Here is a 22,609-nt window from a genome sequence, read left to right as displayed (position 1 = left end):
AGTCATTGGCGGAGGAAGCGGGACATGGATTGATTCCATCCTGTTGTAGTCTAGTAGGGAACAAGTCTCGGTTCAAACCCCGGGTTTGAATATAGTTTTGCCGTGGCAAAGCTAGTATGGATAGATCGGCGGGCACATCGAGAGCTTATCGGGTATGGCGGAGATGTCATAATATGATGGATTTAGTTAGTCGCCTCTAGCTCCCCGAGTAATTGCCGGTCGACATTTCCCTCCTGCAAGAGTATGAACTGAGTTAAAATTTTAAGGATATCACATTACACCTGTAAGATTTGCATGTTAATGTACAAGAAAAAAAGAAAATACATCTCTGGAAGAACCGAAGATGGGAGTGCCGAGACGTCTCTTTTTTTGTTCGCCTCCGGCAAAAGCAGAAATACACAAGGATGCAAGGCTGTGCAATCCAAAATCGCCGGCAAAACCCTTTTTTCTCAAAAAAACACATCTTTTAAGAGAAGGGATCGAAGCATGAATCGAAAACCTCTATACCATGCATCCTGAAATGATATGACCCAGCCAACACCAGAGAAGAGAGACACGAGGGAGGAATATAGAATAATATGGCAATATTGCTGACAACGGTGGGGAAATCGTAGGTCTTAACGTGAAGCGATTGGTAAATTAAGCGACGGCCTTGTCGCCGGACGGAGGGGCAGGAGGAAGCTAAAACAGTGGCAAGTCAGTACTCAATAAGCTTCAGTAATGAGGTGTAGCCTTTGCAGCTGGAGTGGCCACACGACATCAGAGACAAATGCGGGGGATGATCTCACCTCTAGTTTTGTGTTGTCGGCCATCATTCTCTGGAAACCGATACCGACACCTTCAATGACAGCCAGGAAGACGGCGCACATGATAGCGGAGTTTCTGGCAGCCTTGACACCACCACGAACGGCCAAAGCACCACCAGTGAAGAAACCAGCAATGACTGCAAAGTGGATCGTTAGATATGACTCCCAATTCCAAGGCGCATAAAAACATTATAGACATCATCACGGATAGACCGGGAAACATACTAGCATTGTAAGGATCCTCCTTCTTTCTGATACCCTTGATCGCACAGTCGAACGTCGAGAACATACCACCCCAAACACCGAAGTTACCACCGAGAACCGGCGCACGAGCCTTGATGGCTGTGATGGCACCTATCCGACGCTCTCCGTAGGGGCTGTTTCTGAAACCCTTCACACCGTGCCAGACAGCACCACCAATTGCCTATAGAGACAGCGTATGTTTAGCTTTTGCCCTTTGGTGACAAGCACAATCGATTGGGAGAACCAGTGACGTACACCCATACAGAAAGCACCACCGAAGTCGCTAAGAGCAACCCAGGGGCAGGGATCTCTGGAGTGATCCATATCGAATATGAAGGAAGAAGAGAGGGCCGGAGAAGAAGAAGGGAGGTGAGTGGAGTCGTAAGCTCGAAGACCTGCTGTACTGGTCGAGCTGCACGGATCAAAGGAAGTGTAGGTCGAAAGAAGGTGACTCCAAGCTTATCCGGACGAGGGTCGGAACGCTGGGGATGAGATAATCGATAGTCGGGTGATGAGCCTCAAGGGGCAATCGGGATAGGATGGAGGAGTTGAGGTCGGAGTGACAAGCTGGATGCTGTCTTTAAAGAACAGAGTCTGGGGTCCGGGACGGAGAGGATGGCGGATCGCGACAGTAAGTTTTTGGCTTTTTTCGCCGGGAAACGTGACTTCGGACGGGGGTCACAGTCACGTGCAGATAACCACCCGAAAAGTCCCATCCGGGCATCCAAACAGACCGCGCCCTGGTTTTCGTGGCTGTGGCAAGGACCTCTAGACGCCGGGATGACAATAGAAGAAAATCTAAGCAGGGATATGCAGGTTAAAGTTTTCCTGTGCTTTGTTTGGCGGAAAAGACGCCCCGTGCATTGAGAAAAATAAAAGTGCTATTTTAATATCCAGAAGTGATCCCGCACTCCTTGATTTTGCTATTTACAAGAATGCTAAGATGGCAGGTTCCAGATGAAGTTCAATGCTCCTCCTTCGTATGCCGGAAATTGTCCACCAGTGCTGATACCGAAAGGTGCCATCGACGGATCAAACGGCAACGAGAGCCAGTCGTCGGCGGCGATGCCGCTCAATGATGGAATGAAGTTCATGTCTGTCACATTCTGCGACACAGGGACGCCCATAATTGCGCCGTTGTCGCTTTCCATGCTGTGAGAAGGCACCATTGAGGGCTGCGTAGTTGCTCTATGGTTATGCTTCACCGATTTGGAAGAAGCCAACAGGTTGCGTCTTAAACGCGATACGTGCATCTCTAGTAGAGCAGCATACCGAGAGCTTAGATGAATGTCATCGAGGGCATTAGACTTAAGCGCCTGCACGCTGCGATCGAGAATGTCCAGCGATTCACGGAGCTTTGCAGGCCGGGTCCCTAAACTAAGAGCCTTCATCAGGAAAATGGAGGAGCTGGTGACTCGAAGGAATATTCGGACGGGGGAGAACCGCAGAGCCCCGGTTTCACCTAGTTGAGCCACTTTTTGTAGTATTTGACAGCAGCCTTCAATAACCTCTTGGATATACTCATAGTCGATCGGATCAATATTAGTGGCCCGGACGTCCTCCGCATTTGGTTCACTGTCTGCAACGGCACGTTCAACAACTGCCTGCATCCCTACCGAATGGGTATAGACGCGTACGAAATGGTACTCGATAAACAGAATATCGAAGAAGTGTTTGCTGAGTACTAAAAGATGTTAGCATTCATCGACGATGGTATGAGGGAGAAACCACTCGATTGAAAGGGACTATGCTTACCCTGTGGCCGAAGATGATCATCTTTCCACCTGACAAGTAGAGTACGGAAGTGATCCAACAAGTCGATGTACCTTCCACTATGGAACTGTTGTCGCGCAAACGATACGGAAGGAAAGAACGTATCAGTAACAGATTTTGCCAGCTTTGTAAGATCCATCCAGGAATCCATAAATGCTAGCCACTCGTCTCCCGGTTGGCTCAAAGCCCTGTTGATTTGTCGACCTGCAATAGCATGGCTTAAGCTCTGTGGCATGAGTGATACACATCCTATTCGCCAGGCTAGCTGGTTGATATATACGTATAGAAGCCGTTGTACGCGCTGCCTGCGGAGCTTGATTTGGTCATCAGATATAGACCCTTCATATACGGAAGTGTAGTCGCATTTCTTGTCATCCAGCTCGAAGATGCCAAGCTCATGCGCAAGCGATAAAGCAGAGCCAAGCAACATCCATGACATTTGATCTGATCTCTTGGCTGGCTCGATCATATCCTCGAGCCACCTGTCGGCCGATGAACCTTCCGATTCTTGGTGCTCTGGGGCCAGCACCAAGTCGGAATCCCATCCGTCGCTCTCGGGTGGAAAGTGGAGAGACCTAGGGTGCCATTCTGACATCAGTAAGAGAGCCTCAATCGTGCCTATGCTCCTTATCCGAGTGTGAGACGACTTCTCCTGGCCAAAAATTAGCCGCACCACCAGCTGCTGGCAATGCTGCCAGAGTCGATGGTGAATGAAGAAGTTTCTGGACTCGCCGCCAGCCCCTGGCAAGACATGGTATCGCGATGAAAGCATCAAAATTGTACAGCACAAGACAGGGTCCCGTGTCACGAGCCAATGGTGATTATTGTGGTCCGCATAAAAGTTTGTTAAGATGGGGGATAGCGGTGTCATATTTTTGAAAAACCTGCCATTGTCAGTCATTTTTCAAATGCGCATCTACATATCTGCACTAACTGATCAATTAACGTGACTGCTTCTCTTGAAGTGAACCACCCCATCTTGACAAAGCGACAAGTCTCCCAAACACCGAGAACCTCTTTCGAGACAGGGGAAAGTTTGACTGGACGCTTTGCCTTGGCTATGGCCTCAGCAGCAAACATAGTCTGCGCATGATTACCGGAGTGGCCCACGTCGCTGGCTTGTGCCGTTGAAGTCTGTGTATTTCGTGATTGTGTGTCGGATCTATTGGAGCTGTTCTCTTGGCTGTGAACTGCTGCTGCTTCGAAGAGAATGTTAAGCGCATCGTTTCCACTTGAGACCACGGTACGCATCATGGAGTTTGCCAAGGTAGACGTGGAGTGATGACGGTCACGGCGTCTCTCGGGGTTGTATGGCTGCTGCGGGCTGTTATAACTATCCCCGCGTTTGCCATCATCACGAGCCGGGCTGTCATCAACCACCTGAAGTACATCGTCCGGGATGTCTCTGCTACGTTTGGGAGTGGTTGATAGCCTTCGGCGTACACTTGAGGGTGGCGTGACGCCTTCTTCTGATGGTCCTACTCGGTGTCAATCATCCTGATAGTAGTGCCGAAAGGGGTTGGCATCGCGCACCTCGCTTGTTTGTCCTCTCCCACGCCCTCTTCTCGCTAAACACACACTCCCTCTGTTCTCTACGACATTTCGCACAGGGCGGTCCTAATGGGAGACCTTCCGAGTCTGTTCCCAGATCGCATTTTGCCTTTCTCTGACGACAGGAGAGACAGGCCTTGTAGGTCCGCTGGTATGCCCGGTTCAAGGCGTCTCCGCTGCGGGACGGCCCCCTAACTTCCATTACTGAACGCGTAGCGGCCCGGCCAATAGCATCTTAGTGATAAGATTGAGGTTGCAATAAAGAGACCCGGATATTTGGCTGGCTAGAAAAGGGCTAGATTAGGCGGGTATCAAAGGTTCGCTAGAGCGGATATTGCAGGTGAAAAGGGGAAAAGGCGGGAAGGGGGGCAGGTTGGTGGGGAGCCGCAAAATACCCGCCGATTGCCGCGGCGGAGGCCTGAAAATACCCGAGCCCTTTCACCAAGCCGGGCAAAGGACAGAGAGATGACAGCTGACCTCGTACTCACCTCCATGGATACGACCCATTGGACAGCCAACCACAGCTGGAGTTCCAATCGCACTATCAAGGTCGAAATGGTGTCAAAGATGGACGGTATTTGCTGCTCATGGTGTCATCGAGAATTGCTACGGAAAAGTCCCCATAGTCTGCATGTTATGTCATCGTCTGCACAAACCAGCACCATCTTGGTTATCAGACTTTATGCTGAATGCGACGCTGTATGCCAGGGGTATGCCAAACCTAACCGTTTTGGCTCTCTGGGATCCAGGTTTTAGCTCTTGTCTAGAACTGATCCTCGAACCAGGCAAACAAGACTGCCGTGACGTCAAATAAGCCCAAGAAACGAGCAGCTCGAACTCGGGACCCGGCAGCGCCCCCACTCCTTCGTTCACAAAAAGAGGATTCTGAGTGAAAATCCGATTCACACTATAATGCCCATGAATATCCTTGTCCAACCCGGCTGTCTGGACATAGTGACTCCTCGGGAAGAAGCGGCAACCCACGCGCATAGCTCCCAGCCCGGGCCTCCATCCCTACGGAACGCTTCCGCACTATACGACTGGCAGATGCATATGATTCCAACTACCACCACGAATATAATGGATATAGGCAATATTCCCCAAAGTAACACGGATATTGTGTAAAAAGAATGATCACACGCAGGTACTGTACCTCACACACCCCGCAGCGGTCCAAGCCCTCCGCACCTCCGCTGCAACCTAATACGTACATAGAATGGTAGCTGTAACCCATATAACCCACATACTAGCCTACTAGCTACAACTACTGCTACTCGCTATACGCTACAAGCCTCTATACTACCCAAGCCCACAAGCCTACAAACCTACAAACTACAAACTACAATTTACATAGCCTACCCACCTACATCTCTACAAAAACCAAAATGCCCGAACAAACCATAACCCTCCACACCTACTTCCGCTCCTCCTGCTCCGCGCGCCTCCGCATCGCCCTCAACCTAAAATCCATCCCTTACACCTCGATCCCCATTAACCTACTCAAAAACGAGCATCACAGTAACCAAAACACATCCCTAAACCCCTCCGCCAGCGTTCCCACCCTCATCATCGAGAACCCCGAACACTCAAACGATGGAAAAACGATCATAATCCCCCAGTCCCTCGCGGCGCTGGAATACCTCGAAGAAACCCACCCAACAGCACACCCCCTCCTCCCTCCCACTTCCGATTCCACGGCGCGCGCAATAGTCCGCACCCTAGCCAACATCATCGCCTGCGACGTGCAGCCGGTCACGAACATGCGGATCCTGAAGCGGGTGGCGCCGCTCGGCGTGGACAGGGAGACTTGGTCGAGGGAATTAGTAGAGGATGGGTTCCGGGCGTACGAAGCTATTGCGGAGAAAACGGCGGGGAGGTATAGTGTTGGGGATGAGATTACCTTGGCGGATGTGTGTCTTTTGCCTGCTGTTTGGGGGGCAGAGAGAGTGGGTGTGGATTTGGGAGACTTTCCGGTTATTAAGGGGGTGAGGGAGAGGTTGGAGGAGGTGGAGGCTGTTAGGAGGGCGCATTGGAGGTGTCAGGATGATACACCGGAGGAGTTTAGGGTTGGTGATAAGCAGTGAGATAGGGAGAGGTTTGATTTGGAGGGGTGGGCTAGATAAGTTGTGTTTGGGATTGAAGTGGTGGGTTTCATAGTTTCCTCTTTTTCTTATCTATGTAGGTTTGGACTGACTTTAAGTATATGTTCGGGTTTGGTGGGTCTGGATCTAGATCTTACGTCTACAGTTTTGATTTGGCTCCGTGGCTCCGCGGACTATTAGGGAAAAACGGTCTGGACCAGGATTTTCTCTTTTGAATGTAACTTTGTCATTGTTGTGTTCACATTCACATCATGTCAATATCGAGGAATGTAATAGGCAATGGGATTCATGACGTGCGATCGTGCGATAAGGGACTTGAAATTGCTAATTGCAGTCTAGAACTCCAGCTTAACCGCGGGGAGAATGGTGGCACTGCAGTCGCCAAATCCGACGTAGTTGCCCTCTGTGCCCGCCTTGCCTCTGAGGACGACGGTGTCTCCATCTTCGAGGAATATCCGCTCTGAGCCATCGGCCAGCTTGAGAGGCTCCTTGCCCTTGGTTTGCTCGAACAAGCTACCCTGTGTCTGGGGCTCCGTGCCGGAGATGGTTCCACTACCGAGCAAGTCACCGGGCCGGAGGTTGCATCCCGTGATGGTGTGGTGGGCCAGCATCTGAGGGAAGGAGAACAAGAGGTTCTTGGCGTTGCTTCGCGAGACGGTGGTAGGCTGGCCGCCTTGGTTGGTGATCTCGAATTCGAGGGGAATGTCGAAGACGTTGTCGGTGCGCTTCTCGCGCAGGTAGGGCAGGACGTTTTCCCGGTTTTCGGGCTCTAGGCTGGGCACCCGGAAGGGTTCTAGGGCGTCGATCAGGACAACCCAGGGGGTGATGGTGGTCGCAAAGTTCTTGGCGTTGAAGGGTCCCAGAGGAATGTATTCCCAGGCCTGGATGTCACGAGCGGACCAGTCGTTCATGAGCACCAAGCCGAAGATGTGGTCTTCGGCGTTGTTGACAGAGACGGGCTTTCCCATGTCATTAGGGGTGCTAACAAAAGCAGCCATTTCTAGTTCAATGTCGAGTCTCTTGCAAGGAGAGAAGGTAGGGACTTTGGGGGTTGCGGTAGGGTTGGCCAGGATCTGACCGTTGGGACGGTGAATGGGGGTGCCTGAGACCACGATGGACGAGGCGCGACCGTGGTATGCGACTGGCAGATGCTTGTAGTTGGGCTGCAGAGCATTGTCTGGTCCACGAAGCAGGACACCCAGGTTGTAGGCGTGGTTAAGGCCGGCATAAAAGTCTGTGTAGTCTCCGATTTGCATGGGAAGATGGTTGGTCACCTCCGATAGCGGCAGGAGGGCCAACTTTTGAAGGGACTCATTGTCTTTCAAGACCTGAGGGAAAGGAGTATCTGCGCGAAAAACGGACTGAATGTATTCGCGGACTTGACGGTGAACTGGACGGCCCAGGGCTGCAAAGGCATTGAGGGTGGGTTGGTTGAACACGTTCAAATGGGGCTGGATCGCGGGTAGCTGGGAGAAGCCGCCGGATGAAGCAAAGGCGTTCAGGTTCAGTGCATAGTCACCGATAGCAATAGCTGCTACGCGCGAGGGAGCTTTCGCGGAGGTGATGATACCGAATGGAATGTTCGCCAGCGAGAATGGCGAGTTCTTGGGAATCTGCAGCCAGGAAGCCATGATGAGGAAGGATGCGGTTAAGGACGGGAGAATATGATAGAAAGAGGGAAAATGCAAGTAGTCAGTAGCTATCCAGCAGCAACATAGAGACAACTGCGATGCCGATGTTAAAAACGAATCCTGTGACAACTACCCCTCGAGGGGTTCCGATGGAGGAGAGGAGGGCAGCGGAATGGACTCCGCGCCCGCTTATTGCCGGCCGGCGCGGGCAGTTCAGCTTCCCCGCCGGCCCCAATTCCGCACCCCCGCAGATCCCCGGTTTTCCCGATTTGCTCCAGGAACACCGAATCCCGCGAATCTCCTGGAAATTGAATGGCTTTTGGTGGCCTTGCCGATGGCGCATCCCAATCCCGTGCTGCCCCTCGCCACCCATGCACATGACCAGGGGAGAGCGTGCGAGTTGTACAAGCTAATCCACTCTTATAAAACCTCCTCGGCTCAGGAACGCTTTGTGTAGTGAAGCAGTCATAGAGACTGAACCACTGAACAGCTACCCACCATGCCCGTCACCAACTTCAAACACGCTGATCCATATTCCTACCAGAACGGCTTTGACTCGTACCATGAGTGAGTGCTCGGAAGCAGGGGTCTCTGGGTGGCGCTTGTCGATGTCAAGTCTGACTGATTCCTACTACTAGGTCGGAGGCTGTCAAGGGAGCTCTGCCTATAGGACAGAACTCGCCACAGAAGGTGCCGTATGGGCTCTATGCCGAGAAGCTCTCGGGGACAGCTTTTACTGCCCCTAGACATGAGAACAGACAGACTTGGGTGTACCGAATCCTCCCCGCGGCTGCTCACCAGAATTTTGTGGCCGAAGATGGCGACTCATACCACACCCACATGACCACCGAAACACAGAAGCTTCACCACATCCCAAACCAGCTTCGGTGGGATCCCTTCGACTTGGATGAGACTGTGGATTGGGTCCACGGTCTTCACCTTGTTGCTGGTGCCGGTGACCCCACTCTCAAACATGGCCTGGGCATAATCCTATACGCTGCGGGCAAAGACATGGGGAAGGAAGCCTTCTACTCTGCCGACGGCGACTTTTTGATCGTGCCGCAGCACGGTGTGCTAGATATCCAGACTGAATTGGGACGCCTCCTGGTTCGGCCCAATGAGATCTGCGTGATTCCTCGTGGTGTGAGGTGAGAACGGAGACTTGCATGTCATTTTTGTAGAAGAACTTTGATTAATGCTCTACAGATACCGTGTGACTCTTCCGGCAGGACCGGTGAGGGGATACATCTGTGAGCTCTATCAAGGCCACTACCAGCTTCCCGAATTGGGACCCATCGGATCCAACTGCCTTGCCAACGCGCGAGACTTCCAAGCGCCGGTTGCCTACTTTGAAGACGAGGAAGAGCCATCCGAATTCCGTCTGTACAGCAAGTTCAACAATACGCTCTTCTCCGCCCGTCAGAACCACACCCCATTCGACATTGTTGCTTGGCACGGAAACTACTACCCTTACAAGTACGATTTGGGCCGTTTCAACACGATCGGTTCTATTTCTTTCGACCACCCGGACCCGTCCATCTTCACCGTCCTCACTGGCCCGTCCGACCACAACGGCACTGCCATTGCCGATTTCGTTATCTTCCCGCCCCGCTGGCTGGTGGCGGAGAACACCTTCCGCCCGCCATGGTATCACCGCAACACCATGTCTGAATTCATGGGTTTGATTTGCGGTGCATATGATGCCAAGACTGGTGGAGGCTTCCAGCCGGCGGGCGCCAGTTTGCACAACGTCATGAGCGCCCACGGTCCGGACAAGGACGCCTTTGAAGGTGCCAGTAATGCTGACTTGAAGCCGCAAAAGGTCGGCGATGGCAGCATGGCCTTTATGTTTGAGAGGTAAGCAAACTTGAACTTCAAGCCAACATCAACTAACTCTATGATAGCTGTCTCATGGTCGGCGTGTCGGAATGGGGCCTGAAGACCTGTCAGAAGGTGCAAGAACAATACAACGCGCACAGCTGGCAACCGCTGCAGAGGCATTTCCGGAACCCGAACACTTCCGTGGACACAATGTGCAAGGACGACCATTAAGCACTTATTCGACGGAGTTACTAAAAGCGAAGGCATTATTCAGATACCAGTGTAGTAGTAGTATTCAGTCATAGCCGAATGGAGAGTTTAAAACATCTATCCGCGTTCATCTGGGTATGTGAGACAAATTGACAAATTGTAAGACACGAATGTAAAAAGCATCCAAAACGAAACTACACCCCCCCGCAAAGCACCCAAACCAGCTAATTCGAGCAAACAAATTAAATCTTCACCACATCATCACCCACAACCTCCTTCCTCAAAGCCTCCTTCACAATCGCCCCACACATCTTCGCATACGGGTTCGTCTGCACTGCCAACTGCTGTGCAACCTTATTTCCATACCTGCCCCCAAAGAAGAAATCGCGACTAGCCATATCCTCCAACTGCTCCGGCTCCACGGCACGCAACTGTTCCGGGCCACCGATAATTTTTCCCTCTTTTCTCTCCTTCTTCACTCTCGCCGCTTTGAGTAGCAAATACCCGCGATGCGTATGCGCATCCGCCAACAAGCGCGCCTGGACTGTCGAAACCGGATCAGCAGGTGACCGAGGCGTCGCTAGTGTAATAGCATTCCCTAAGTCTGCTAGTAACGTGGATGCGGGCTCTGTGTTTTCGGGGGCAAAGATCTTGTCGTCGTCATTGTCTTGACCGCTGCCCTCAGTGGTAGTATTGGTCTTGTCAATGAGAATACGGAGCGTTTGCGCGCGGTTGACGTATGCGGATGGGTAAGTTGGATGTTGAGCGATAAGGGTGTCGAGATCCTTGATCGCTTGTTGGATTGTGGAGATGTCCAAGGCGGTTTCGGATTGTAGGGTACGGATTATAGAGACCTCGCGAGATTGCAGGGTCTGGAGGAGCTCTGGGGTGATGTTGAGGTGGGCTGGATAAGCGGGAAGAGAAGGGTTAATGGTAATGGAGTTGGAGGGGGAGGATTCGGCGTCGAAGAGGGCTTGGAGGACGGCGGAGTCATTGGTGGTAAGGTTGGGTTTAGCCGTTGGGTTTGGGGTCATCTTGCTTATCGCCTTCGCAGGACTTCGAAATATTGAGTTATCTGTGAGTTTAGGACGTATTCGAGGTAAAGGGGATGTAGCTGATAATAAGGTAGTGTTCGCAGTGAGGATGCTTGCTATCGGTGACACCGAAAATGGTGAACAATCGTTGGTATATGAGTTAACCTACACTCACCGATAGTCCGCGGAGCCATGTGGACAGGGCTTATCAAAGCCTATCTTATAACAAGATCCAGAACCAGGGGCCGTGGTAATCACCGCATGCATCTGAGTGGACGTTCTCATGATGTAAACGAGGCAGCGGATGTTCCGTGGGTGTCGAAATACCCGTTGACAGCCGGGCTTCTCCGGGGTCAGCCGATGACATCCGGCCCGGCTGGTTTACTATCCTGGCGTCTAGCAAACTGCTACTGCTAGCTTATCCTCTACTCTTTCCCAAAACAATGTAATTATGATTCATGGCCGATTCACTGAGTTCGACTTCTGGTAACGGACCCTCCCGATAATTATTGACTGAGTCAGGAGGCCCGCCCTCATCCGGACTTATAAAGATGGTCCTGGAACCCCCTTTCACCTCTCTTGAAGTAGACCTTCAGTAGCCAGGCGCATTCCTCTTCATGATACATAATAATTTTCTTTGATACCTCTCCTCTATACCCAAGTATTATAGAATCTCTTTGCTGTTCTTCATACAACATATACTCCCATCACCATGGCACCCAGCGCAATCTCCTCTCCTCCCTCCCCCCAACCAGCTACCGCTACCACCTCCGATATCTCCAGCTATAAGGGGTATGACCACGTCCACTGGTACGTCGGCAACGCCAAAATCACCGCCTCATATTATGTCACACGCATGGGCTTCAAGCGGGTCGCATATCGCGGCCTCGAAACCGGCAGCCGTGCCATCTGCTCTCACGTCGTCCGCAATGGCGACATCACCTTCGTCCTAACCTCCCCTCTCCGCTCCCTCGACCAAATGGAACTCCTCACTCCTGAAGAGCAGAAGCAGCTCCGCGAGATCCACGAGCACCTCGAACAGCACGGTGACGGCGTCAAGGACGTCTCCTTCGAAGTTGACTCCGTCGACGCAGTATATCAAGCCGCCGTGGCCAACGGTGCCAAGATTGTCTCTGCGCCATGCAGCCTCGAAGATAAGGACGGGTACGTTCGGGTTGCGACTATCCAGACTTATGGAGAGACCACCCACACCCTTCTGGAGCGCAAGTCGTATTCTGGAGCGTTCCTGCCCGGGTATCGACCTGAGGACGGACCCGAAGACCCTATCACCAAGTATTTGCCCGGTGTATATTTGAACCGTGTCGACCACTGCGTCGGTAACCAGGACTGGGATGAGATGGACCGTGTCTGCCAATAGTATGTTAACAACCTCATCTTTCATGAGAAGAAGTGCTGACCACAGTGTAACAGTTACGAGAAGGCCCTCGGCTTCCACCGATTCTGGTCTGTCGACGACAAGGACATCTGCACGTGAGTAACTATCCACCCAACTTTTCCTCTGAACATTAAGCTCACGAGATGACAGTGAATACTCTGCACTCAAGTCCATCGTCATGGCATCTCCCAACGAAGTCGTCAAGATGCCCATCAACGAGCCCGCCGTCGGCAAGAAGAAGTCCCAGATCGAGGAATATGTGGACTACTACAACGGCGCCGGTGTGCAGCACATTGCACTTCTGACCGACGACATCATCCGGGACATCACCAACCTCAAGGCACGCGGAGTTGAATTCATCAAGGTCCCCGACACGTATTATGAAGACATCAAGATCCGTCTCAAGAAGGCGGGTTTGGTTCTTCACGAGGATTTTGAAACCATCCGCAACCTTGACATCCTCATCGATTTTGATGAGGGCGGGTATTTGCTCCAGCTTTTCACTAAGGTATGTGCACCATTTCCCCACTTAAATAATTCAATGCAATATGCTAATGAATATGATATAGCACTTAATGGACCGCCCAACCGTCTTCATCGAAATCATTCAACGCCATAACTTCAGCGGCTTCGGTGCCGGCAACTTTAAGTCGCTGTTTGAGGCACTTGAGAGGGAACAGGCTCTGCGTGGTAACCTCGTCTGATTTTATATTCATGGTACAGAACTGCAAGACAGTTATTCCAAAAGGATGGTGTACGATTCGGCCAGGTTGCCAAGTACATTGATTGTTAGATTTCTATGTTCTATGCTCTTTGTTCTTTGGATTTACTAGTACTGTACTTGATTGAACTGGACTAGCTGGAACCAAACAACAGACAATACTTCAGGTAAAGAACGATTCGGGATACGGTGTAACCAATCCGTTATTTATCGAGTCCTTAATTCATTCTATCAATTACTGGGGTAATTCGATTAATATGAAGTAAATGATGATAGCATCTTTCGCTGTGAAAGACACATACAATATGTTCAGCAAGTGCAAGCAACGATTGTGGAATACTCACCCAATTGTATATGTGCCCTCGCGAATCGTTATACAAGAAGAACTACTAGCCTACAAGCATAAAGTCTTCCGAAGTAATAACAGTCACCCTTCCCTGTTATAGCCAAATAAAATTGTATTCCTCAACAAGAATCCGATATGGTGTAGTGGCTAACATCGCCGTCTCTCACACGGCAGCCGGGGGTTCGATTCCCCCTATCGGAGCTTGATCATTTCTTTTTGTTTTTCTTTTCTCTCCTCATGCTAGTAGCTTCTAGCTAAAATACAGTAGTGGTTTATTCATGTCTTTGATTTATTTTTTTTTTTTTTTGGGCCTGGTTGAAGAAGTTGCTGTTTACTTTGTTTGAGAACACAGGCATCAAAGACCGGGATAGGTTGTCATTGAGACTCACTTCCAGGGCTCCTTTGGCCGATTTGTGGGTTATCTATCCATCTATCTATCTTATCAAATCATTGACGGCTGGTCTTGTGACACTCATGGGTTGTCAGCAGGCGATACTGTCTGGTCTACTGTGGTAAAGCTAAGTTGGGAAAGGTGCCTGTCTGAGCTTTCTGTGCAGTAGCAGACACATTATCCTCTGAATGTATGCGGCCTCTACAGGAGATATATGCATTTCCCACGTGGGAATATATTCTTATTCATCGTGTCGCTAGTCTACTACTTCTTCGAGGAACTGGCACCGCCTGGTGTTGTCCCCCCACGACGCTTGTATTTACGTGGATCTAGATCGATTGTCAGTCATCCATGAAATAAGAAACAAACACTCATAGGAAATTGTACGTACCCTTCCGACTCATAAGTACTCTGTTTCTCGTTCCTTTCCCGCCCTCCCAGAATCCGCTACCGGCTTTGCCAATCAGCACTGCTCGGCATATTCCGCAATTTTCGGGCCGGTAGATTTGCTCTCGTGAGCAAAAGCCGCTGTAGTCGTTAGAATCACGTTATTGAGTATGTCAGGATTGAGGGCACATACCAAATCATACGGTTAGCATGCTCATTGGGATGGTCTGTAGCGGCATCGTGGCATCTGCTTATATTAGCTTTGACATGGGAAGATGGCATGATGTGCTCGTACTTATCGCAAGGAAAGACCTTCGCACAGCAGCTGAATCTATTTTATTGTTAGAGAGTATCAATGAAGCACCTGCATGACGGGTATTACCTGAACCACCGATAACTCTTGCCGTAGTGCGTACAGCGGCCACGACGAGGCAATTCTTGACCAGCAACGATGCCGAGAACTTCCTTGGGCTGTCGATGACGATTAGCATAATTCAGAGGAAAGATATCAATGTAGTGGATTACCTTCTTCCGTGGAGGTTCGCGGAAACGAGATGAATCTGGCCGATAGCTGTCAGCATTCTGTCAATGTTCATCTTATGGAGAACTCACATGCTGCCGTCCCCACTTTCAGAAACTTGACTTCTGGAATTTTCATGACTGTAGTTGTAAGCGGTTGGTCCGACTGTATTTAAGAGATCCAACACATACCCATTTTGCGGTGACATTGTCGGCAATTCGCCATGGCGCTCTCGCCTCGGACTGCAACGACACCAGGCGCAGGAAATGCTGTTGAGCATTCCGCACAGGTCGGGATAAAGCTACTGCGGAGATTGTCAGCGTTTCTGATGCGCGATGTGGAAGCTGTCATCCGATCCAACTTACCTAGGCAGAAGATCAACGACTGTGCACCCATCCAAGTCAAGATAACCCGCACGAGTAGCACTAGGATGCATAAGCTGTCGACGGAACCCTGGTGGCGTGTCAACTCCCGTAGTTCATACAGAATTCAAACGACTTGTGTTGTACTTACCGAGGCTCATGGTATTTGCGCATTTCTTGCAACTCTCGATCTTGGGAGCCAATTCATCGCTCTTGTCCCTGATCTGTGGAATATTTCTGACATCCAATTGCTCTTTGCATCGATCGCACTTGATGGTGATGTAGAGACCTACAAGCTCCAAAAGCTCGATTCCGTAGAGCTCCAGAAAAGGGAATGAGAGGGCGACACCACGCTCGGTCGTCGTAGGCTCCGGAAGATCTGGAACGGGAGCCCCGCCTTCTTCCTCATCGTCGTCAGAAAACTCATCCTCAGACGGAGTCATTACTGAGTCGTCAGTGTCACTACCGTTATCACCCACAGCCCATTCAGGAGGGCGGGGCACAACGTGAACGTGTGGTTTATCTTCCAATGTCACTCCTTCTGCTTGAGATGGAGGCTCGCTGGGTACTATATCATCAGATACCACGGGCACAGGAGCTGGTTCAGGGGATTTCAGCGGTGTTTTGGCGAATTTATGCATATTGCTTGTTAAGTAATTCACTTGAGACACGAGATTCAACTGCTTGTTCCCTTCAAGCCACTGCGAGAAGCCAGCTTCCACAGCTCGTCCTTCTGGGCTATCAATGCCCTGCAAATGAACAGTGCTCGGTTCAAGAGGATACAAGCTAGGCACTAGGAGCTTCACTGTCTTGACGGAGCGAACAGAAATAGGCAGACGATCTAGCTTAGTCGGTTGGATTGGAATAACGAACGACAGACCATCGCTGGACTTTTGAAAAAGAGGCAGCCTTCCCAGACGAGCGTCAAGTTGCTTCGTCTCAACTGTTCTTCTTTTCTCCGCCTGAGCCTTCTCTTCCGCGGTGTATACGGGTTTCGGAGGCTGAGGGCTCGCTGCTTCCACCCGAGTCGAGTTGGCCTTCTTCCCAGAAGACACAGCTAGAGTACTCATCTTTGACACTAGCTTTTGCTCCTCTGGCTTCCCCTTGCCGCCCACGTTAGGCACGAACTTCAACGTAGGCCCCCGTTCCGTAGTAGTGAGCAAACGCTCCAAATGCCGATCGAGACTGTTCATCCAGCTGAGCAAAGTCCCACGACTACCACTTCTGATAGTGCTGACAACTATATCATCGAATCCTCTCGAGATATTTTCCTGAAACGCACTGCCCATTTCAGGATTGGTGACTTTGATAGACGGCCGTCCTTGCGCCGGATATGTCCTGGGAACGTGCAAGATACACTGAAGCTTGTCCATATCAAACGGAAAATCAGGATCCGAGGGAGCCAAGCCGAAGCTCAATGTCGTCCCATCGTCATTGCTGGTTTCCGTCGGATTGAACCGTCTTCTGAGCTGGTTGAGCTGGAACTCTCGCGGATTCGAGGCTTCTGCTTTGGACACTGGTCGTTGACCGGCAGCAGAGCTAGCACCCGCAGAGCCCCCTGTTTGTGTGTTGCTCATGTTGGAATGCCTTGAATTGCACTGCTGTAGGATAAATCGAATAGACTGGTGAACTACATGGTAAAAAGCAGGTATCGGAGCGGATGTATATTTGCGGGCGGCGGGTGGAGCTCACGGGACAGCTAGTCCCAAAAGGGTAAGGCAGGCGAATGACTGTCTGGATTGGCAGTTTTGAGTCAAAAGCTGGTCGCCATCATCATGACTCATCTTGAGTCGTGATGTCTAAAATACAGGTGACTGTTTGGTATCAAAGTGAACTGAGCAGAAAGCTCTCGAAAGCTAGACATCCACAGTTGAAGCCACATAGTGGCGATGCTGACGATAAAAGGGGTTAGTTTTGGAGACCCGGTCCAGGCAAGAAGGAATGGACCAATGATGTGCGGGCGTATCCAATACGATGGCAGCGATTGCCCCCAATCCACTAAATGGTCCAGACACAGCTGTGAGTGGCCAGAGTGACTGTCAACATCACTGGAGCCTTGCATGGTTCGACACTTTATCCAAGGGATCTCCAAGTGGTCTGATCCGGCTCAGGAACCACCGCGAGCAATGCCTCCTTCTTATGCTTACAGTGTTTGCGAGCCATTACAGTGGAGGGGATCGATGTAGCTCAGTGCCAGGGGGTAAGATCTTGGGAGTGATATCTAATAGGTCGTGGCGCCTAAGGCTGTTTACGTTACTCTTCAGACAGCCATGAGCCGACAACAACCTACTTCTTAGATGTCTTGCTCCTGACTTTCTCCTTCACAAGCAACTTCCCCATCAATTGGTCCTTTTCTCTGCCTACGGTCGCTCCAGGATGGCATATCTTGCTGTCGCAGGCGCCTACGCTTTCGCAGCGTTGCTCGTTGCGATAGTCTTGAATGTCGCGCGCCAATTGCTCGTTCGCAACGAGAAAGAACCACCTGTTGTCTTTCATTGGATTCCCTTCCTGGGAAGCACAATCAGCTATGGAATGGATCCCTATGCATTCTTCTTCTCCTGCAGGAAAAAGGTCAGCTACTGTGCATCATGCGATGGCCAATGATAACTGACCAAAGTGGCTGAATAGTACGGGGACATCTTCACCTTCGTGCTCCTGGGCAAAAAGACAACCGTATACTTGGGCGTTCAAGGCAACGATTTCATCCTCAATGGTAAACTCAAGGACGTGAGCGCGGAAGAGGTCTACAGCCCTCTCACCACCCCGGTGTTCGGATCCGACGTTGTGTACGACTGCCCTAATTCCAAGCTGATGGAACAAAAGAAATTCATCAAGTTTGGCCTCACGCAAGCGGCGCTCGAGTCACACGTCCAGCTGATTGAAAAGGAGACACTCGACTATCTCCGTGACTCTCCACGGTTCAACGGCGCGAGTGGAGTCATTGATATTCCTGCTGCCATGGCTGAGATTACAATCTACACTGCTGGACGCGCGTTGCAGGGCGAGGAGGTCCGCAAGAAGCTTACTGCAGAGTTCGCTGAACTGTACCACGATCTAGACAAGGGGTTCAGCCCCATCAACTTTATGCTCCCTTGGGCTCCGTTGCCGCACAACCGGAAGCGTGATGCTGCTCATGCTCGGATGAGAGAGATTTACACGGACATCATCAACGAACGGCGCAAGAACCCAGACGAGGAGAAGTCCGACATGATCTGGAACCTAATGCATTGCACCTACAAGAACGGACAGCCAGTGCCGAACAAAGAGATTGCTCACATGATGATCACACTGTTGATGGCAGGGCAACACTCCTCTTCCTCAATTAGCTCTTGGATCATGTTGCGACTAGCCTCTGAGCCTCAAGTGCTTGAAGAGCTCTACCAAGAACAGTTGGCCAGCCTCAGCAACAGGAACGGGGTTTTCGAGCCGCTGCAGTATCAGGACCTTGACAAGCTGCCACTCCTCCAGAGTGTCATCAAGGAGACCCTACGGATCCACTCGTCCATCCACTCGATCATGCGCAAGGTGAAGAACCCGCTACCAGTACCTGGCACATCTTACGTTATCCCCGAAGACCGTGTTCTACTCGCCTCGCCAGGCGTAACAGCGCTTAGTGATGAATACTTCCCCAACGCAACCCGGTGGGATCCCCACCGTTGGGAGAACCAGCCCGACAAAGAGGAAGAAGGAGAGATGGTCGATTACGGATATGGCAGCGTGTCTAAGGGCACTGCTAGTCCCTATCTACCTTTCGGCGCTGGCCGCCACCGCTGCATTGGAGAGAAGTTCGCCTACGTTAACCTGGGCGTCATTATCGCAACCATCGTGCGTCACCTGAAGCTATTCAATGTGGATGGCAGGAAAGGAGTGCCTGGAACCGATTACTCGACTCTCTTCTCGGGTCCCTTGAAGCCTGCTATTGTAGGCTGGGAGAGACGCTTCCCGGACAACCCCAAGGGGTCCTTGAACTAAAGCCCGCTTTATTGCAAGCTACCTTTCATTTCCAGTCTTTCCCACCTAGTACCTTGTAATAAGCATCCTGTATGATTAGAGCATCCCGTCCATAGTCACAGAAAGAGATATGACCGCTGCCCAGTCAGCACCAATATCGAACATCCCAACCCTGAACCATGACCATTGTCCATAGACCAAACCGAGGAAGAAAGCGAATGAAGCACGTGAGAACCCTCGTGTCATTGTTCCACCACCTGTGAAACCCGCCCCTTTTCCATCCGAGGGCCAACAATGCCCACCTATCCTGGAATGCGCATCAATACAGTGGCCATCCGCGTACCAGCAAAACCACGTATATGAAATACCAACCACAAGGCAAAAGAAAGAGCTGCACTGAGATAAGAGCGCGCACATGCACACGGTGGCGCCTACAAAATCAACAAGGGGAAAACAAGAAAAGGGCAACTAGAACAGCGAGGATAAGGCTAGACCTCTCCCCCATCTCGCCACAAAGCAAAGCAGAGAAAGGCATTTGACCTGCTGTTCCGCGGATGAATGTACAGAATGCGACCTGGAGCCTGCTTCTGAACACTGAGGCTGAGCGCCAGCACAAACACACACACTCACACACATAGCGCCACCTGCGGGAGAAGGGCCCGAGTATGTCAGTCAAAATAAGGATTACAACAATAATATGGGGAAGGAGGTTGAAAGGAGCGTGTGACCGAGCAAAAAACAGAAAAGCTGCGGGCCGAAAGTGTCAGTCAGACCCAGTGATGAATAAGTTGTTGAAGGCCTGATAATAGAACAAGAGAGAATACCTAAATGGGATGGAATTGCGATCATAATGACATAAAAAAGTACATGGGGGTGTGGGTATTGGCGCTGATCGACAGGCCTGGACCTGGAATACGAAGCCCGGAGGAAGCATCCAGAAATGGATGAATCTGCAGTATACCTAGTATACCTAATGTAGGGGACGGAGGCTCATGACTGACAGATTTGTGAATGTGAAAGGCTGACCTCATCGTCGAAACAGGACAGCAGTAAGTAGCTCTATCATCATCATCTCCATCATCTCCCAGGATTAGAATCCATTGACTGGGGCCCCGAGGACAAGGTATCCTGTTTGCTCCGGATCACGGGCGTGTGATGTGAAAAAATAATTAGGAGGGGGAGCATAATATCGTAAAAGATCGGCGGGAAAGTCGCTAAGCAATATTAAGAAGTCACTGAATTGATGACTTGTCAGCGCGTAATTTCGGGATTCCAGGAGGAGCAAGGGAACATCCGCAATGTGATCGAATTGCCAACGCAGAGATCTGGTGACCCGGAGATCGACAGTCGCCAGGTCCTGGCCAACGGATGCTGGAGGGACAACGCTAGAGACACAGTCCTCCGGCTCCCATCACCGGCAGACATGGGGAGCAGATGAAAAGAAGAAAAAAAAAAGTACCTGATCTAGTAGAGGTTTGAATTCTCGTCGCGGGGCGTACAAATGATGCTGACTGTTGCAGTTGATGCCAGCCGCCATGTGACCACGTGATGGAAGTCGGTCTGGCAGTGCTGAGTGTTTTCAGGTCACCTAATTCGCACCTTCTCTTGGGCAGATGAAATGGATATGAATGCTAGGAGAGGCAATGCTCCCCGTATTGTGCCGGCAGATGACGATCTTTGGGCATCGCGGGGGGGAATCTGGGGAAACATCCACCTTCTGGATCTGTCAGAACTGACTGCAAGTATCGCCAGTTGTGGAATGGGAATACTGTGCAATCTCTCGACTGTAACCATCTGACGTTGACCTTAACATGTCAATGTGTCTATCTTTGCTTTTTTCCGGCCCCTTTCTGGCATCTGGCGTCGTCTTGTGGCTTGTATGATGGAAGTGCGCATGTCCACTGATCTTCTTCACGTTGGCCTCCACCTACTGGACGTTATACGCTATGTGGACATTTACGTACCTCCCAAATAAGGCAGAACACCGACCGTTACGAGAAGAGGAAGGTCAGTAGTTGGAACGGTTACCTAAAGTTCTAACCTAGTGTACCCAAGTTGTTGGAAGGGTCCTATATCAAGTCTTCGGCAGAGTTCCACCCAGCAATGCACACACAGCAGAGCTCCTGATAACCGGAAATTTGGCTCGCTACTACCCTCCATGAAGAAAGGAAGTTTAACTTAACCGATCACACCGACACTTTGGATCTTCCTTCATTGGGATTTGGCCAGCGATATTTGCCCGCGGTAAAGTTAAGCGGAGAAAGCAGCCACAGATGATGCTATGATGATTCCAGACCAGGAGGTGATGATACGATTGTTTTCTTGTTTGCAAATGTACATCGGTTGCACAAAGCAGGTAAACTGAGGATTCTCCGGCTGGCATTCGCAAGAGGAATATACCCGGGGTAATGATGGACATGGGCATCCTGTTTCTCATCCACATCCTCCTAGAAAGCAAATGATAGCGAAGTGCATCGCTCCATCAGCCTCTCGAACCACTGTCAGCAACTTCATCTTCTGATTTACCCGTTTGGTAAAGAGCATAGGCCGGGCAATGCAAAACGAGTCGAGTTGAATAAGCAAGCGAGTGGTACAGCACAAGTACCCCCGTATGTAAACGGGGCTATTGATACCGACAAAAACCCTGTTGGAACCCGGGCAATACCACTAAGCCTAAACCCCCGCGGAATACCCGGTCACTTGGCTCCAAATCCCACCAATATTCCGATCTTGATATGCAGGGAGACACCGACGCCATTGTACCACACAATATGGTGACATTAATTTCCCAAGCCCTATGCAATCCCTGATCCTTCAACAAAGCCACAACTCAAAGTATACCGGGCGTACGTTTGTCTGTGCTACGGTGATTGAATGGTGATAAGTCTCACCGGGAGTGGGCAGAGAAAAGCCTCACTAAAGAAACGCGTCCCCAACTTCCCCGCCAAATCATCGTCGTGACTAGGGCTTGCTCCCCGCGCCTCCCCCTCACTAACTAGGCGCACAGAGCGCTGCTTGCTCTGATTCGCAGGTGGCTTTTGCGGTTTAGGACGAATCGAGTAAGTTGAGCCCGGATGAATGTAACTTGGACCCACTGACGAGGATATTCAGGAGCGTGACTTGGGACCCTAATTTGAGGGTAATACAGCTAGCTGCCAGCTACGAGCCCCCCGGCTGCATAACACGGCATTCAACAATGTGTGTGTTGGGTAATGGAATATGTGCGGCAAACCAAACAAGCGGTAGGCCTACATGTACGGATCGGGGTTTTCTACAACTGACTGCACCCAGCAAATCAAGCAATCGCCTGACTCTCAAGACGCCGTAGCTTCAAGTGTGAACCAGCAAATTGAAGTAATGTGAG

General features: G+C 50.9%; 10 protein-coding genes and 1 non-coding gene across 11 annotated transcripts; 6 read left to right on the top strand and 5 right to left on the bottom strand.

The window, feature by feature from the left end:
- Positions 1-352: 352 nt before the first annotated feature.
- BO83DRAFT_382075 (protein transporter TIM17) lies at positions 353-1,540 on the bottom strand. Its single transcript, XM_025532151.1, has 4 exons — positions 1,305-1,540; positions 1,032-1,230; positions 789-943; positions 353-681 (listed from the first exon to the last, which is right to left on the bottom strand). Exons 1-4 carry the CDS (start codon positions 1,371-1,373, stop codon positions 640-642), a joined length of 465 nt encoding a protein of 154 aa, XP_025383651.1. The 5' UTR covers positions 1,374-1,540; the 3' UTR covers positions 353-639.
- Positions 1,541-1,888: 348 nt separating this feature from the next.
- Positions 1,889-4,940, bottom strand: BO83DRAFT_382074 (putative C6 transcription factor). Its single transcript, XM_025532150.1, has 5 exons — positions 4,862-4,940; positions 4,356-4,657; positions 3,757-4,300; positions 2,805-3,706; positions 1,889-2,733 (listed from the first exon to the last, which is right to left on the bottom strand). Exons 2-5 carry the CDS (start codon positions 4,573-4,575, stop codon positions 1,988-1,990), a joined length of 2,412 nt encoding a protein of 803 aa, XP_025383650.1. The 5' UTR covers positions 4,576-4,657; positions 4,862-4,940; the 3' UTR covers positions 1,889-1,987.
- A 786-nt stretch (positions 4,941-5,726) lies between these two features.
- Positions 5,727-6,796, top strand: maiA (maleylacetoacetate isomerase MaiA). Its single transcript, XM_025532149.1, has one exon. The coding sequence runs from the start codon at positions 5,759-5,761 to the stop codon at positions 6,455-6,457; it is 699 nt and encodes a 232-aa protein (XP_025383649.1). The 5' UTR covers positions 5,727-5,758; the 3' UTR covers positions 6,458-6,796.
- fahA (fumarylacetoacetate hydrolase FahA) lies at positions 6,533-8,229 on the bottom strand. Its single transcript, XM_025526186.1, has one exon. It carries the CDS (start codon positions 8,104-8,106, stop codon positions 6,811-6,813), a length of 1,296 nt encoding a protein of 431 aa, XP_025383648.1. The 5' UTR covers positions 8,107-8,229; the 3' UTR covers positions 6,533-6,810.
- Positions 8,230-8,605: 376 nt separating this feature from the next.
- On the top strand, positions 8,606-10,158 carry hmgA (putative homogentisate 1,2-dioxygenase (HmgA); the record flags this gene model as incomplete). The annotated part of the gene is made up of 4 exons (XM_025533548.1): positions 8,606-8,673; positions 8,745-9,254; positions 9,313-9,963; positions 10,011-10,158. 4 exons carry the CDS (start codon positions 8,606-8,608, stop codon positions 10,156-10,158), a joined length of 1,377 nt encoding a protein of 458 aa, XP_025383647.1.
- A 45-nt stretch (positions 10,159-10,203) lies between these two features.
- hmgX lies at positions 10,204-11,413 on the bottom strand. The gene has a single exon (XM_025532148.1). The coding sequence runs from the start codon at positions 11,169-11,171 to the stop codon at positions 10,380-10,382; it is 792 nt and encodes a 263-aa protein (XP_025383646.1). The 5' UTR covers positions 11,172-11,413; the 3' UTR covers positions 10,204-10,379.
- Positions 11,414-11,626: 213 nt separating this feature from the next.
- BO83DRAFT_382069 (4-hydroxyphenylpyruvate dioxygenase family protein) lies at positions 11,627-13,663 on the top strand. Its single transcript, XM_025532147.1, has 4 exons — positions 11,627-12,548; positions 12,603-12,662; positions 12,718-13,075; positions 13,137-13,663. Exons 1-4 carry the CDS (start codon positions 11,884-11,886, stop codon positions 13,269-13,271), a joined length of 1,218 nt encoding a protein of 405 aa, XP_025383645.1. The 5' UTR covers positions 11,627-11,883; the 3' UTR covers positions 13,272-13,663.
- Positions 13,664-13,763: 100 nt separating this feature from the next.
- Positions 13,764-13,835, top strand: BO83DRAFT_t243. The gene has a single exon. It is a non-coding gene; the product is annotated as a tRNA-Glu (tRNA).
- Positions 13,836-14,255: 420 nt separating this feature from the next.
- BO83DRAFT_382068 (uncharacterized protein) lies at positions 14,256-17,310 on the bottom strand. The gene is made up of 10 exons (XM_025532146.1): positions 15,446-17,310; positions 15,298-15,385; positions 15,124-15,236; positions 15,025-15,072; positions 14,938-14,972; positions 14,795-14,883; positions 14,708-14,743; positions 14,606-14,659; positions 14,417-14,553; positions 14,256-14,354 (listed from the first exon to the last, which is right to left on the bottom strand). The coding sequence occupies exons 1-10, from the start codon at positions 16,869-16,871 to the stop codon at positions 14,290-14,292; spliced, it is 2,091 nt and encodes a 696-aa protein (XP_025383644.1). The 5' UTR covers positions 16,872-17,310; the 3' UTR covers positions 14,256-14,289.
- A 116-nt stretch (positions 17,311-17,426) lies between these two features.
- On the top strand, positions 17,427-19,304 carry BO83DRAFT_144119 (cytochrome P450). The gene is made up of 2 exons (XM_025526185.1): positions 17,427-17,865; positions 17,923-19,304. The coding sequence occupies exons 1-2, from the start codon at positions 17,671-17,673 to the stop codon at positions 19,264-19,266; spliced, it is 1,539 nt and encodes a 512-aa protein (XP_025383643.1). The 5' UTR covers positions 17,427-17,670; the 3' UTR covers positions 19,267-19,304.
- Positions 19,305-21,056: 1,752 nt separating this feature from the next.
- On the top strand, positions 21,057-22,023 carry BO83DRAFT_402597 (uncharacterized protein; the record flags this gene model as incomplete). Its single annotated transcript, XM_025533547.1, has 3 exons — positions 21,057-21,122; positions 21,506-21,601; positions 21,697-22,023. 3 exons carry the CDS (start codon positions 21,057-21,059, stop codon positions 22,021-22,023), a joined length of 489 nt encoding a protein of 162 aa, XP_025383642.1.
- Between the last annotated feature and the right edge of the window lie 586 nt (positions 22,024-22,609).

The sequence above is a fragment of the Aspergillus eucalypticola genome, assembly GCF_003184535.1.
Source record: "Aspergillus eucalypticola CBS 122712 chromosome Unknown BO83scaffold_32, whole genome shotgun sequence".
NCBI lineage: Eukaryota > Fungi > Ascomycota > Eurotiomycetes > Eurotiales > Aspergillaceae > Aspergillus > Aspergillus eucalypticola.
Note: the sequence above shows the minus strand (reverse complement) of the source record. Positions and strands in the feature narration are given on the sequence as shown.

What these genes read in the sequence shown, in the direction of transcription:
- BO83DRAFT_382069 (XM_025532147.1), top strand. Translation starts at nt 11,884, where the DNA reads ATGGCACCCAGCGCAATCTCCTCTCCTCCCTCCCCCCAACCAGCTACC. An exon ending in GACGACAAGGACATCTGCAC is followed by an intron (nt 12,663 to 12,717) that starts GTGAGTAACTAT and finishes ACGAGATGACAG; the next exon opens with TGAATACTCTGCACTCAAGT. An exon ending in TGCTCCAGCTTTTCACTAAG is followed by an intron (nt 13,076 to 13,136) that starts GTATGTGCACCA and finishes AATATGATATAG; the next exon opens with CACTTAATGGACCGCCCAAC.
- maiA (XM_025532149.1), top strand. Translation starts at nt 5,759, where the DNA reads ATGCCCGAACAAACCATAACCCTCCACACCTACTTCCGCTCCTCCTGC.
- hmgX (XM_025532148.1), bottom strand. Translation starts at nt 11,171, where the DNA reads ATGACCCCAAACCCAACGGCTAAACCCAACCTTACCACCAATGACTCC.
- BO83DRAFT_382068 (XM_025532146.1), bottom strand. Translation starts at nt 16,871, where the DNA reads ATGAGCAACACACAAACAGGGGGCTCTGCGGGTGCTAGCTCTGCTGCC. An exon ending in CGCAAATACCATGAGCCTCG is followed by an intron (nt 15,386 to 15,445) that starts GTAAGTACAACA and finishes ACACGCCACCAG; the next exon opens with GGTTCCGTCGACAGCTTATG. An exon ending in GCGAACCTCCACGGAAGAAG is followed by an intron (nt 14,884 to 14,937) that starts GTAATCCACTAC and finishes CGTCATCGACAG; the next exon opens with CCCAAGGAAGTTCTCGGCAT.
- BO83DRAFT_382074 (XM_025532150.1), bottom strand. Translation starts at nt 4,575, where the DNA reads ATGGAAGTTAGGGGGCCGTCCCGCAGCGGAGACGCCTTGAACCGGGCA. An exon ending in GGAGAGGACAAACAAGCGAG is followed by an intron (nt 4,301 to 4,355) that starts GTGCGCGATGCC and finishes GACACCGAGTAG; the next exon opens with GACCATCAGAAGAAGGCGTC. An exon ending in GCAGTCACGTTAATTGATCA is followed by an intron (nt 3,707 to 3,756) that starts GTTAGTGCAGAT and finishes TGACAATGGCAG; the next exon opens with GTTTTTCAAAAATATGACAC.
- BO83DRAFT_144119 (XM_025526185.1), top strand. Translation starts at nt 17,671, where the DNA reads ATGGCATATCTTGCTGTCGCAGGCGCCTACGCTTTCGCAGCGTTGCTC. An exon ending in TCTTCTCCTGCAGGAAAAAG is followed by an intron (nt 17,866 to 17,922) that starts GTCAGCTACTGT and finishes GTGGCTGAATAG; the next exon opens with TACGGGGACATCTTCACCTT.
- BO83DRAFT_382075 (XM_025532151.1), bottom strand. Translation starts at nt 1,373, where the DNA reads ATGGATCACTCCAGAGATCCCTGCCCCTGGGTTGCTCTTAGCGACTTC. An exon ending in GTGGTGCTTTCTGTATGGGT is followed by an intron (nt 1,231 to 1,304) that starts GTACGTCACTGG and finishes CTGTCTCTATAG; the next exon opens with GCAATTGGTGGTGCTGTCTG. An exon ending in GGAGGATCCTTACAATGCTA is followed by an intron (nt 944 to 1,031) that starts GTATGTTTCCCG and finishes TCCACTTTGCAG; the next exon opens with TCATTGCTGGTTTCTTCACT.
- fahA (XM_025526186.1), bottom strand. Translation starts at nt 8,106, where the DNA reads ATGGCTTCCTGGCTGCAGATTCCCAAGAACTCGCCATTCTCGCTGGCG.